General features: G+C 40.7%; 1 protein-coding gene across 1 annotated transcript in view; it reads left to right on the top strand.

Annotated features, from left to right (window-relative positions):
- Positions 1-10,355, top strand: part of PRKCA (protein kinase C alpha) — a 138,596-nt gene extending 128,241 nt beyond the window's left edge. Inside the window, exons 14-17 of the mRNA XM_005146132.3 lie at positions 1,792-1,872; positions 3,192-3,299; positions 5,722-5,862; positions 9,659-10,355. Coding sequence (XP_005146189.2) covers positions 1,792-1,872; positions 3,192-3,299; positions 5,722-5,862; positions 9,659-9,823 — 495 coding nt within the window. The 3' untranslated portion in view covers positions 9,824-10,355. The remainder of the gene's footprint in view (positions 1-1,791; positions 1,873-3,191; positions 3,300-5,721; positions 5,863-9,658) is intronic.
- Positions 10,356-14,471: the final 4,116 nt, after the last annotated feature.

Here is a 14,471-nt window from a genome sequence, read left to right as displayed (position 1 = left end):
TCACAGTGAAGAGGAACAGACTGCTCCTGGACAGACCCCACTGCCAGGTTGGGAACTGTGGTGATGTAGCAGCGTTTTCTTTCTCACTGCTGTGGGTCCATCTCTTTTCTCATTTGCTAATTGAAATAAACTGTTCCTATCAAAACCACTTTCCTGAAGTGCACTTATTGTACAGAATGTTCTGCCTTGATAAATTAATGACCTTCTGAAACATATCCCTTTTCTTTGATAAAATGCTCATTTCCATAGAGCATGGAGAGATTCTCGGAGAAGGGCTGAGGATAAAATGGTTTTTATCATTTTCTGTCTATAAAGACCAGCCTTTTTTCTGGATAATATTTTGAAAGTCTTTGGTCTTTCAAGAAGCACCACTGATTCCAGCTGGCCTCTGGGAACTTAACTGTTGATAGGAATGGAAGGGAGAGTAACCAAGTATGTGAACAACAATAATATGAAATGAATGTCCCAAATATATATTTTAAAGCCCATATTACTGCTAAAAGACAAGTAATAAAGATTGCCTTTATGTAGGACCTTCCACCTGGGAATCTTGTTATTACCTCTGGTTGTGTAATATATTTCAAAGTAGGATTGATTTTGAAATGCTTTGCTTTGAAACATAGCAGTAATTTTTAATTCATGTGCTGCTGTTATCCCCAGGAAGAACATATATTCTCCCAGAGACTGTAATTTTATTTAGTAGCCAGGCAGTCCTGCCTTATTGAGCTGGTGACTCACTGTTTTCCTGAGAAACTATGGAACTTGCCAGTTTAACTTATCTTGCAGACAACTAAAAAGTCTAGGATATGTGATGTGTGTCTTAGCAATTTGCTTCATAAAGGATAAAAAAGCATGTAAACAGGGAAATAAATACAAGTCCATCTGCAGTCATGACTGCCTCAGTTCTCTGCTTATTCCAGTGGAACGGTGGTGTTGGGGTTGGAGGCTTTGTTACTGCCTTGTCCATTGTGGATGGACAGTGGTCAGGACATCCTGCATCTCTTTGTGATTCACAGTATCCCTTCGCAGTGGTTTAGAGAGAGAGCTGAGAGAAACTCCTCTCTAGCATGCGCAGTGCATCTCTTAAATAAATTAACATTTACCTCTGAAGAAGCCTCAATGAAAGAAAATTACACGAGGGGACCTGCATGCTCTTGGCACTCACAGCATTTCAGTGTGTCAGAACTTGGTTTGTGCTTCAATTTGAGGCAGATGTAAACCCAGAGGATGCAAAGTACTTGATAGTTCCATTAGGCTGAACAGCAGAAACCCCTTTCTTTTTGGTGTTTCTGGTATTTAGCTTTGTACTGAGTATTTTAATCATAAGGAAAATGTAACGGAGCTTTTCAGGATTTTGCTCTTTTCTTTAATTTGGATCCCTTTTATAGCAGAACAAAAATATGAATATTGAAAAGAAAGGCTTAATTATTGATAGCCTGTAAGTTAAGTGGCTCTCCTGATTTCAAGCTGTGACACAAATGGATGGGTAATACTTTTGCCTTGTCTCCTGCACCATGCTGCTGTACTTCCTCCTTTGCCTTCAAGTGCACATCCCAGGGTCTCCCAAGAGCCACATTTCCCAGGCTATCAGAGTACCAAAAGATGTGGGTGGATTTGCAGAACAGTCCAACTCTGACTGAAACCAGTGATTACCTGGAGTGAGGATGTCAAGATTGGTGTTCTGGGCTTTTAGGAGGAAATATGTTTGTCTCTGCATGTCTCTATCTGATATGTCACTGGGTGTTGGTTAACATAGGGGGTTTTCTTTGGTTTGTTTTTGTAATTATACAGATTATTGCTTACCAGCCCTATGGGAAGTCTGTGGATTGGTGGGCATATGGAGTGCTGCTCTATGAGATGTTGGCTGGCCAGGTAAGAGTTATCCTCCCATGCTCACTGTGACTTCTTGCTGCTGCTCTCTTTCAAGGCTCCCTAAAAGCCTAGATCATTAGAGGACAAGACTGGGGCATTTCGTACATTATCTCCTTCTGCTCTTGACTGACTGAACTGAGAATGTATTTATGCTTTAAACATTTTACATTGCACCCACATAAGCACTGCCTTTGAATATGGCTTCTTTGTACGGTAATAATGTTGTAAATAGCCATCTTCAAAACTGAATGGGAGACACTTGAGCAGAATAATGCGTGTCCAATTGAAGAAATGCCATTTAGTAGTTTGAAAGCACGGGGAAACATGAGAGTATGTACATGCTCTGCATTGCAGTGAAGTCACCATAATACAGTTTTGTATTGTATGTAATAGCGGTAAAGCAGGGGTCTCGCTACTTGAAATGTGCTCAACTACAGACCCCTTATTCTGCACAGTTAATGAGATGCTGCTCTCTGAGTCATTCAAGTAGAAAAGCCACACTGTACAGCAGTATATGGCAGATAACTACCAACTTTAAGGAATTCTATTAGTCTTGAGTTGGAAAACATTTCTGCAGTTGGCTTTCAATGGGTGTTAGCTAGAGGCATGCATTTCCTAAGCTTAAAACATACATTTTTAACATGTGCCTCTAATAGTTTCTCTGCTAAATTCCAGTTGGCATTTTTAAAGCTTCTGAAGTGTAGCAATTGAGGTTGTTAACATTTACTGTCTGCACTGCAAATATTAGGCATCCGCATGCTTTGCAGAAAATGAGATCTCCCATTAGCTGAATCTTGCTCCTGGTCTCTCCCCCGTGGGCACTTTCTTCACCACCTATCTTTAAACATAAAGTGCAGCCCTTTCGTGTGATTAGTTTCCCTTTCACAGAAGCAGAACCTACAGCCATGTTTTATGAAACAAACTGGAACATAACTGGAATTAAGTGGGGAATGGATCAAAAGTTAGTCTCCCAAGTTCACCCGTTTTAAGTATTTTGACTATTGAGTGCACAGTAGCTTTAAAAACTGATAAAAGATGAACACAAAGACAATCCTGTGCATATTTCATTAACCTGGCTGCCATGTGGGGGCAGAAATGAACTTTTCTCCTCAATTTCTATCTGAGCCTGATAAACACTTCTGGGTCAGAAGATAGCCAAGCTGCAGATGACGGGGAGTTTGGTGTGTATTCCTGGTAAGGACCAGTGCTATGTACTGATCTCTTTGGGCGTCAGTGATCGACAGAGTTCATGCTATTCTATAAAAAGTACAGGACTATTAAAAAAAGGAAATAACTTGCCTGTGATTTATTTTCAACAGCCTCCATTTGATGGAGAAGATGAAGATGAGCTTTTCCAGTCCATAATGGAGCATAATGTTTCCTATCCAAAGTCACTGTCCAAAGAAGCCGTCTCCATCTGCAAGGGGGTGAGATAGATGTTTTTTTATCTTTAAGTTCTTTTTTGGCAATCCTTGTGAATAACTAAATTTGTCTGGCTTTGATAAGGCACTGCTGAGTTTTAAGTGCAGCTTCTGTCAGGCAAGTACTAAGCTAAATTGTCATGAAGCACCAATCGCTTGGTGTCACTGGTGAGTATTGAGCTCTTCCTGTGTTGCAGCTTTTTTATGGTAAGAGCAAATGTCAGGATCAGTAGCTGCCAACCCCAAAATCCAAATCCAAAGCAGAGTTTATAAACCAAATCCATAGTGTGGAATATCTCCACCCACCTCACCTCTCAACCCTCTGCAGCACAACCCCTATTTTGCAGGTGAGGTTTCCAAGCTTGGATGGATACCAAATAGCCCAGGGAGTCTTCAGCCCAATGTGCCCAGTGACAGCAGCAGAGTTAAAGAGTTAGTAAGGATAGTTTTTTAAATGTAGGTAAAGATGAGCTTATGTGAAAGTCTTTAGTGTAAATGCAAGAAAACCATGGCGAAATCCTGACCCAGTGGTAACCTCTGTGGCCTAAAACTGATCTTAAATTCTTAGGTAATTTAATTTGCTTTCAGGTTTTGGTTGTTTTTTTTTTACTTCAGGGGATGAGCTCAGGGAAAAGAAGAATTCATTTGATTTTCCTTTGCCTCCATGTGATTCCCTGTAGTACTGTCAGTGTGTGGCTTTTTCAAACCACCCTCTATAAAGCATTCTCTGATGTCTTATTTACACTGATATTTTATCACTGCCCTTTGTGCCAGTTAATCTGGTGTTTACTTTCTTCCTTTCCTTTGCAACCATTTATGAAGCATTGTAATGAGCTGGATATTAATCCCTAAGGAAAAATCATCAAGGAATAGAAAAGCTATTTAGAAAAACAAAGGAAAAGGAAAGACCATTTTACTTGTGGAATCCATCCCAGTGTAGATGTGCTGGCCAACAAAAACTAAACATGATGTGTTTGTAAAGTACATGCATATTGATGCTTTCCCATGAAAATCATATATTCAGACAGCATAGTTTGAACTTGATCTCATTACCTTGCTGTCAGCTCTCCTGCTTGCTGCTGTCCTGCTAGGGAGGTCAGAAAGCCAAAACTGAATTGCCTCCTAGGTTTAAGGTCAAGTCTCTGTGATATTAATATGTTCATCATCTGTATTAAACTAACAAATGAATCCCAAATTTCAGTAAGCATTATGCCTGATCTAGCAAGTCAATATGAGAAAGCTTCTGAACCTTGTAGCCAGCAGTAGCTCAGCAATCTTAGGACCGTGCACCATTGAGCAAGGCAAATGTGCTTGCTGTGCTCTTGGAGCTGAATCATCTGCTTGACATCTCTTCCCACTGATTCATTTTGTTGGGTTTGGTGAATGCAGTAACTTTGGGAAGAAATAAAACTCCTGGAACCACTTTTCACATTTTCTTCTGTCACCCACTGTTAAGGGGTTTAGAACAGGTAACAGAAATGGGAAGCTTGCAGAAGGATGTGATTCCCAGTCCGGTGCACAGCTGAATTCCCAAAGTCTGCTTAGAGTTACTTTTATTTTAGGTTCAAAATTGGACTCTGATCAACTCAACATTTGGAGGGAGGCTAAAGCAGAAGAGCTGAGGTTTTAAAAAGATATGTTGAGGTATCACTCCCAGCAATGTATCAATCATATAGAATTTCTAGAGGAGCTTCGAACAGTCCCCACACTACTGAAACTGAGAAGTGAAGGCTGCCTTGCTCAATTCCTCATGTTCATATCAGTTGAAAAGCTTTTGAGCAGCTTGTTAATGAAGGGAGCACGTTATTGTTTCCATGCATGCAAAACTGGTGGCTTTTTGTTTGGTTTTCTTTCCCCATGTCTGCTTATCTGTGCAACCGAGTATAGTATTGACCAAGATGTCATTAAGGATGCAAGGGAGGAAACGCAGATTAGATATTGTCAGCTGGGTGCCAAGAAACTGTAGGCTCTGTAATGAGATGTCTTGAACAAGCCCAGAAAAATGAAGCAGGGGGAGTTGTACTTTGTACAGCTTTAGTATATTGGCATTTATTGAGTTTAATTGATTGTTGAGGTAGGGCAGGAGCTGTTCTGGAGATTTATAAGACTGAACTGGAAGACCAAAGGGGAAATTCAGGAGTGAGTTGTGAACAAACCAGATGGCAATGTGCCCCAGGCACTGCCTGCCTATTACACCTCCAGCAGCAACCTCTGCTCAAGAGCAGGCTTTCATTTTCCTGCTGATGTGCTGTCTGCAGGGATCAAACAAGAAAAGTAATCTTCAAAATATGAGTATTTGCTTTTTAAAACGATTTAATCAGCAACTTGGATCTTCAGGAGATGAGCAAGAGCACTGCAGTCTGGGAAAAGCACATCTCACTTTCATTCCTGCATTGACTTCCATCACTTGGTGTTTTCTCCCTAATAGCTAATGACTAAACACCCGGCAAAACGCCTTGGCTGTGGCCTTGAAGGTGAAAGAGACATCAGGGAACATGCTTTCTTCAGAAGAATCGACTGGGAAAAACTGGAAAACAGGGAGATTCAGCCGCCTTTCAAACCTAAAGTGGTGAGTGAGATGCCAAGTACTTCCCTCACTAATAGTGTCTGCAGTCATGCCTTCCCGCGGGGTGAGATTAATGTTGGCTTGATGGTGCTGCAAATCTGGGACACTGCTAAAATAAGGCAATTTGATCATGGCAGACCAGTCTGAAAATCTGCTCATGTTCTGGCACTCGCTGGTATAACCCTGTGTACTGCGAGAAAGTGTCTCTGTGGTTTGAGTCTGGACATGCTATATGAGAAGTTAAAACAGGGGAAATGGGCATATTCACATCAGCCGCTGTAATAAGGCAGCTCCTGACTGTCTCCTCTGAATAACACATGAAGTTAGTGATTAAAGGTATGTGAGTTACTGGGACACACAGCACATGGGGTTTGGATTCCCCATCCTAGAGTGACATCTGCTGAGTTTGCAAGAATAATCCCTGGTTTATTATTGATGTTTATTACATGGTTTGCACACATGTATCTGCAGGAGTATTTTAGAAATCCAAACAAGTGAAAGATGTTCTTAGAATGAGAGCTGTTTGCATAATGGGATTTGAAGATCTGTATTCGTTGATACAGGATTTCTTTCAGTGGGCACCATGTGCCGTATGGACAGGCAAAGAAAAGCATTGCCCACTAGAGTACAAGCATCCAGGAACAGCTGTAAACTGGTTTGCACTAACATTGGCTCTTTCTTCTCCAACACTTTCTTTGTTTCATCTGAGATGTGTAGCTGGCTGTAGCACTGTAGGTGGAGGATCCTTGCTCTGTACATTTACCAACACAGACACACTGGTGTGCTATCACAAGAACACATTCACCTACAGATGATTTTTTCACATCACCAGGACAGCTGCATGCTGAGAAGTGTTTTGTGCCAGAGAAATCACCTTTTTCATACACTGTGCATCTTGCACGCAGGGAGGGGTGTACATAGGTAAAGAACACGTGTGGTGCTGCCAGGCCTGCCCAGCCAGGCCCCAGGGCTCGCTGTTGAAGGGGAGCTGCACCTCTTGAAAGCACATTTTATGGAACATTTTCATTGCATGCTTCTTGAGTCAAAGATAATCATAAAGGAAATGTACCTTCACATCTCTAAGTTTCATTAGCTCAGGAGCTGAGTCCATAGAGCCTCCTTCACATTAAAAGTAACACCAGCGTGCAGGTCCTAAAATCTTGAAGTATGGTCTGCTTACATCACAGCACGTTTTGTGGCAGATCCTGGCTCCTGTTTAGAGCAGCTGTGCTCTATCTCCCTAGTTATCGTGACCTGATTTGTTTATACAGGCTCTATTAAATATACCAAGGCATATTCACACAGAACCTAACTTTCCCAGATGAAAAGAACTTGAAATGCAGGTCTGATCTTTACATACCCTGTGTATAACTTTCTTACTGTGGTTTCTGATTCTGTTTGCATTAGAATCACAGAATCATTCATTAACTTGGCACTGCCAAGTCCACCACTAAACCATGTCCCTCAGTGCCATATCTGCATGTCTTTTAAATACCTCCAGGGATGGATATTGATTCTAGAAAGCAAAAAATCACACAACCCTTAATCTGTTTGAAGATATGGATGTATTTATAGGGTTTGTTTGTAGGTGCATCTTCTCTAGGAATCACATTGCTGCAGGAATGGTTCTCACTCACAGAGCAGCAGATTTTGGGTCAGCAATTGGTCAGTTTAAATAATGTGTTCCCTTCCAGACTGACATTTCACAGGCTATAGACATAGACTGATTATTTGGCAGGGACATTTTACTTGTATTTGTAAGTTTAGGAGTTCTAGGAGGCCCTATACTCAGTTTTGCTTTAATACTGCATTAACACAGTGCTGATCTTTGATGTGAAGACAGATACTTATATGAAGATGCAAAATTATTAATATTGATAAATTATGTTGAAAATATTATTTTTATAATATAATTGGTAAATTATTATATTTGCACACACAAAAAAATACCCAAATTTCACGAGTTATTTCTTAGACTCTACTAATGTAAGCAATAGTGAGAAACCTAATGGAGTCAGGGATTTTACCTTCCATTTGCTGAAAAAAAGAAGAGGAAGAAAGAAAAATAAAGGACAAAAAAGCATTATTCTGTAGAAGAGTGATGTGTATCTTTAGAACATCTTTTTAGCATAAAGTCTTCCCTGTATAAATAGCACTTCTTTGCTGCTCTCAGTTGACTGTACTGCCACTAAATAAATTTGACTGTTAACTTCGGGATACATCAACTTTCATTCCACTGATGCAGAGATTTCCTCTTGTCAAAGTTGAGCTCTGTCCATTCTTGCTCTCCAGAGATTCTGTACCAAAACACATTGGCTTCAGTGGGCACCAGGGTATTCGGTGAGGGAGAATCCTGGGTGAAAAGCAGACTACTTTTAGCCTTTAACCTCTTGAAGTGTCCCTCTGCTTGTGTCCTTCCAAGACTGAACAAGTGTCCTTGTGTGAGCACTGCCGTCCATACCTGAGCATGCATTTTTCATCTGAAATACAAACCAGCTTATGCCTCAGGCAGCAAAAGTTCTTTGCAGCTCAGATCAGATGGCATGTGCCAGTCCAGGATGTGCCAGGTGCTTTGCAAGAAGACTGGCAACTGTGCTATTTTCAAGACAGCCAAACATCTCACCCTTGAATTCCCTTAATGGGCCCCTCTTCAGTTGGTTTCTCCTATAAATATGCAGACTTACTATGTTGCATTAGTTCAGAAAAATCAATGTTTAATATTGGTCTATTTATGAACTGTATTCTACCCTTTCCAAGTTATCCTTTAAAGCTGAAGATAATAGTGTGATGTTATGTCCTCTAAATCCACATGTAGGTGTACTGTAGGGATGGATAGAGAGGAAAGGGTCAGGGACAACAGGAAGAAACGTTCAGTGCTTTATCACACAACCACATTTTGCTTGAATATCTGTCACAGTAGATAGATTCGAGATGAGCAGATTTACCAGTTTCTTTTTGACCTCTCCACAATATCCAGTGCTTAGTTTTCCCCAAACATGCTTTTTTTTTTTACACCCAAGCTAATTTTGTTCTGGTCCCATCTTCATCCTTTTAAACTTGCTTCTAATGATACTGCCCTGCCTGTCAAGTGTCCTTTGCATTACACAAAACCATCCTTTTCTGCAAACCTGGTTTCTTTTGTTTCCCATTCTGAATGGGTTGTGTTCATGCATAGCTATATATAACCACCTTCTTGGCTAGCCTTCATGAGATGATGTGTCTCTTCTCTTAGACAAGAAAAGGAGGAAACCTGTGACAGCACATTTTGGGATGAGGATCCCAGGATGAGCTCCCTGCCCCGGCTCCCTCCTGTAGTCCCCAGGACTGAAGCTCTGCTGTTGTTTATGAATTTACCAGCTCATATGGTGTACAATGAAGGACCAGAGCATATGAATGAATTACATTTAGCTTTCTGCAGATTGTGAAGGAAACAGAGAGGAAAATTTCATTCTGCATCATAAAGGTTTTAAGAAGAATTAAAAGACTTCACAGATAATTGATGATACATGTCCATAAAAATACTTTCTTTCTCCTTTTATATCCCAGTAATTCTGACTATTTAACCCTCTTTACTTTGCCAACTCATTCTATTAGATGGGAACTTCTCAGACTCTGTTTTTCATCAGAATTTGTTAAAACTTCTCTGTTTGCCTGGGATTTTTTTGTTCAGATAGCTGAAAAGAAGATTTTGTCTTAACTACATAGGAGAAACAAGGGAAAGGTTTACCTGTGTCCTGAAAAACTGCCAATACATTGCTTATGCTTTTTCAGCCCTTTTCCTGTTTCTGTTTCCTTGCAGTGTGGCAAAGGTGCCGAAAACTTCGACAAGTTCTTCACCCGAGGACAGCCGGTGTTAACGCCTCCGGATCAGCTGGTCATTGCTAACATAGACCAAACAGATTTTGAAGGGTTCTCTTACGTCAACCCCCAGTTCATACACCCCCTTTTACAAAATGTAGCATGAAACAGCACAATGGGAACAAATCCCGCAGCAGGGAACGGTCTTTAACCCTACAATGTTTAGGCTTTTGCCTTGTTTGATTCCATTTGGGCCTGGAAATTGTAGGGTTAGAAAGTGTAAGATGGGGGGGGAAAGGCCACTAATTCAGGATTTTGGCTTTGCAACAGCGGTGTTGTCTTAACGGGAGATAAATCAGTGTACAGTGCCCACTTACCCTACTAGAAGGTGCCGCTGACTTGGCGAAACTTACCCAGTTTTTGGTACGTTTGGTCTTTTTGTAACTTCCCGCTGTCCTTTTGCTCCCTTTTCCACTCTGCTGTGTTAGAATTCATCGAACATGTGGTCTGAAAGAATCAAACCACCTCGAGTATTGAGTCCTTCTGTACAGATGCTGGGAGACAAACACACTGATTCCGGAGGGACCGCTCCTCCCAGTGACTTCAGGGAGTTGGGCTGCACAAGAGGCTGGAATGGAGGCATCACTGAGAGGGAGAGGCATTGAAAGCAGTTGTTATGAAAACAGGACAAAAACAAGTTGGGGGAGGGTGGGAAGGGGGGATAAAATCAAATTAGACCTTTGTGGCTATGATCCTATAAGCAACTCCAAGTTTAAATGCACTGCAGCGGAGGCCAGGTCTCTAGGATCTTTGCTAAGTAGCATGTGACAAACTCAAGGGTGAATTTTTGTCTTTAATAATAATAATAATAGTAATAATTTTAATAATATTTCTGTGAATTTTAATCTCCATGAGATTATTCTGTGATCCAGGGTGCCATTGTTTGTTCAGTTAATTTAATTTACTCCTCAAGTTTACTGCTAACCGGTTCTAATACCAGTATTTTACTATGAGATTTGTTAACCTGGAATGTAAAAGAAAACTTGTTTATTTACTTCTTTACTTGTGTTTATTTATAGTCTGCAGTATAGGGCAGTAAATGGAAGTGTTCCATATCCTAAATTCACAACACATACAGCCCCAAGTGACTTCCTGATTTCTTCAGAATAACTCCTGTAAATCAAGTGAGATATAAAAATAATCAGTTTTAATTCAGGAAACTTTGGGCTGTTGAATAATAAAGCCTGAAAAAAGAAGCACCTAAAACTTGTTTTATTGAGAGAATGGAATTTAATACATTTTACATACGCTTCATGCAATGAATTTTGCATGTTTAGTAATAACTCTTAATAATAAGGGTTAATAATAAGCAGATCTATAATATTGACATAATCGCATCCAGCATAAAGAGTATTATAAAGGTTTTATAAAACAAACTGTGCTTTATTTGTGAACCTTCTTGTTCTGAATGACATCATTTAGATTTAGCTAAATGTTTTCTTGCTGTTGGTTTGATTTTTACTTTAGGTTTTGGATATTCTTAATGGCTTAGGGAATAATCTCGTTTTTTAAAAGTAGAAATACTTTTAATCTATAATGGCTACCTGCAGGTTTTATACAAGGTTCAATTAGGCTTTCATTTTACGTCTGCTTATCACTTAGAGGGAAGGAAATTGACTTTATTTGCAATGATGAGCACTGTAATTAATGCAATCTTCTCCTCTCCTATCACTTAGATGAAAAGTTTTGATAGATCTTCTTACAACTCACCAGAAGATATTAATTCAAATATCAGTGAATACTTTTTGTGCATATTTTGGTTTCATTAGAGCATGTAAAATAGTAGTCAGTGCATTTTCCTTCTTTTTTTCTCCTTTCTGCCTTGTTCCTGTTAGCAGCCATAGGCACTTTTTGTCTGTCAGATGTGCATGACGATGCCGGAAGCATGATGTCTCTGTTGCTGCATGCAGACTGATTACAGTTTTTCCAGCATGTAAACATATTCAAAAAGTAAGATATTTGCCATAAAAGACTTAAATTTATACTAGAACATGTAACTGGGGGGGGGGGGGAGGGGAGGGGAATCTACTTTCTAATCATCTTTTATGACAATAAAACATGGAACCTGTGCCAAAGATTCTGTTAGAGCGATCCAGTCCTGCAAATTGGTACCCAAGTGGATGGGTTTGACTAACGGGGGTGGCCCCTGGTGGAGTGGGACAGTTTGTGTGTGAAACACAACTGGATTTGAATGGTCACTGATGTGTTTCTGCCCCTGGGGCATGCTTGGAAGCTGTGTTCTTGGTGCTTAGGACACATGATTCACAACACTCCAGGAGTCTCACTTCTGCCTGGTCATAGTCCTTTTCAGCCCTGACTTGAACCAAAGAGCATCTCCCTGGGTAAGAGTGAACAGCAGGCTTTAATGAGTGAACCAAACCATTCCAAGGCATGGGAAAACACACGGCTAATGAGGGGCATTGACCAACTGACAAGAACTTGGGTTGTTGCCTAAATAAACAGAACTTAACCATTCTTAAAACATTTTAGGAGTCAAATTCTTAAACCATTCTGTGTCAAATAAGTTATCAGCCGGGTCTGGGAGTTCATTTTCCTCTTTGTGTATTATATATGGTACTCACCATAAAGCATGTGGACTAATGCTGCATTCATGACTATTGATGTTTTTCTGAATATTCTTAGTCTGCCATAGCTTAGAAGATACAGAAGCATCACACTGTAGAAGATAATAGATGCAACAGATGCTGAGGCTCAGGTGTGAATAAAGAAGGGTCTCTCAAGTAAGTCAGTCTGCCAAGAGGCAACATCATGTGTCTTTTAAGAATGTAAAGTGAAAAAGACTCTTAAGAACAAGGAAAAGACTGGCAGAAATAGCAGCACACAGGTTTGGGAAGGAGGAAAAGCCTTGCAGGGGCAGAACTGAACTATGCCAGAAGCAAGCAGGATATCGCATGGGTAGACATTCCCAAACAGTTCTGGTTTTCCTGGTGAAATCTGCAGTGTACAGGGAAGCCCCATTGAGGGCAGATGTTTCTGGCACAGCTGTGATGGTCGGTGCTGGTCACACCAGAACATGGCATTAAAGAGGTGGTCCAGCATCTGAACAGAGCTGCTCAGTTTTTGGCTGCTTCTCAAAACCAGTTTCTTGGGCATTTGTTCCCCAGTTTTCCTGATGTAGAAGCAGAAATTCTTCTTTGTTATTGTTACTTCAAGTCCCTGAGCTGGTTACAGCTCATGTCACCTTCTGTAGGTTTCTGTAATGCTTATGAAAGGTACTGTGAACTCAGGGCTCCTGCAGGAGCAAGACACGGTTGTATGAAGCAGGGATTGAGTATTCGTGCTCGTCCTCACTGCTCTGCCTAATGCCCTCACACGTGAATGCTCATGCTTGGAATCTTATAATGAGAACTCCAGGTGGCTTTCTTACCATCCAGGAATTTATAATGGCAAGTAGAACTGAAGTATCCAGCCAGCCTTTTCATGTCTTTTTCAATGCAGATCTTATTTATATACTGTTTTTCATGAGATTTGGATTTCTAGAGAACAGGCGTCAACAGGAGAGGCATTAGAACTGCTTTTCTTTCACTTGTGCTCATAGCAACCCTAATTTGAAAACACACAAGTCAAATTGAGAATTACAATACACTCAAGCTGGGGTGGAAGTTTTGGGAGCTGTGTTTCCATCCCACATGCACTTGAATGCCAAGGGGCTCTTGGAGCAGCCCCATTCCTGTTGGGGGGAAGCACAGGTCTGCAATGTAAACTTCCAAGCTGTGTTTTCAGGGATTAAATAGAATTTAACTGTCTCCCAGGTGGATTTCTTCATTATTCAAACATCTGGGTGTTCTTATCCACCTCTGAGTCAGCTGAGCAGGGTGGTGGGTTTCCAGCACAGCCACTTTACCACCAAGCCAGTCTCGGTGCTCTTAGCAAGGATTGCACATTGATGAGGAGAAGAGAGCACATTCCCATAATAAAATACTCCCCCTTAATCCAGTTTAGAGAAATGCAATTTAGCTTTCTGATCTTTGTTCTTGCCAGAAATACAATTGGGTTTCCTTTTACACATTGAAGAAAGTTCTTATGGAAATCAGCTGTTTAGAAAGAAAGAAACTCATGTTATGCTGTTGGCCTTTAAAATCCTGTCTTTTGGGGGGAATTTGATTGAATAATGCTGTAAGATTAGTAAGGTAAAGAGAGAGGAACTTGCCTTCTAGATGGGAGGGTGACATGCTCAGGGGCCGGGATGGAGTGCTACAACTTCAGAGCCTCTTTTCTCAGCCAGTGCATCCAGATGCAATCCCAGTTAGATGCCACAGGAGACACATGCAATTAGCAGAGGGGGAAGACCCTCCATATTAAGCAAAACACATCACTGGAAATAATAATAACCCAATAATAAAGCTTTGATATGAGTAGAAACATATTTACAGTGTTGATTTTATGGTGAGCTTTTGGGCCTGCCATGTAACTTCTGGGAGCATCTAATGTGATTTTCAGTTCTTTTGGTCAGTACCATGAATTACTGTACATAGGTTTTGTCCTTTTGCAAACATGAGTGTCAGCTCTAGGCGATGCTACCTCTGTGCACTAAATTGCCAAGTAGAAAAGCAGGCAAGCTAAAGCACCTTTTTACTCAGCTCCACTCTCTTAAATGGGAGCTGAAATAGTTCAGTTAAAGAATTAGAGAGCTCACTCCCTAAGTATATGTGATTTCCTACCAGCCAGTAACTGTGCCAGTAATGACTAGTAATTAAATAGCCTTATAATGAATAATCATCATGCACTACAGC

This window comes from Melopsittacus undulatus, chromosome 11, assembly GCF_012275295.1.
Source record: "Melopsittacus undulatus isolate bMelUnd1 chromosome 11, bMelUnd1.mat.Z, whole genome shotgun sequence".
In the NCBI taxonomy this organism is placed as follows: Eukaryota; Metazoa; Chordata; class Aves; order Psittaciformes; family Psittaculidae; genus Melopsittacus; species Melopsittacus undulatus.
The sequence above is the reverse complement of the archived record's forward strand: the minus strand, read 5'-3'. Positions and strand labels throughout refer to the sequence as shown.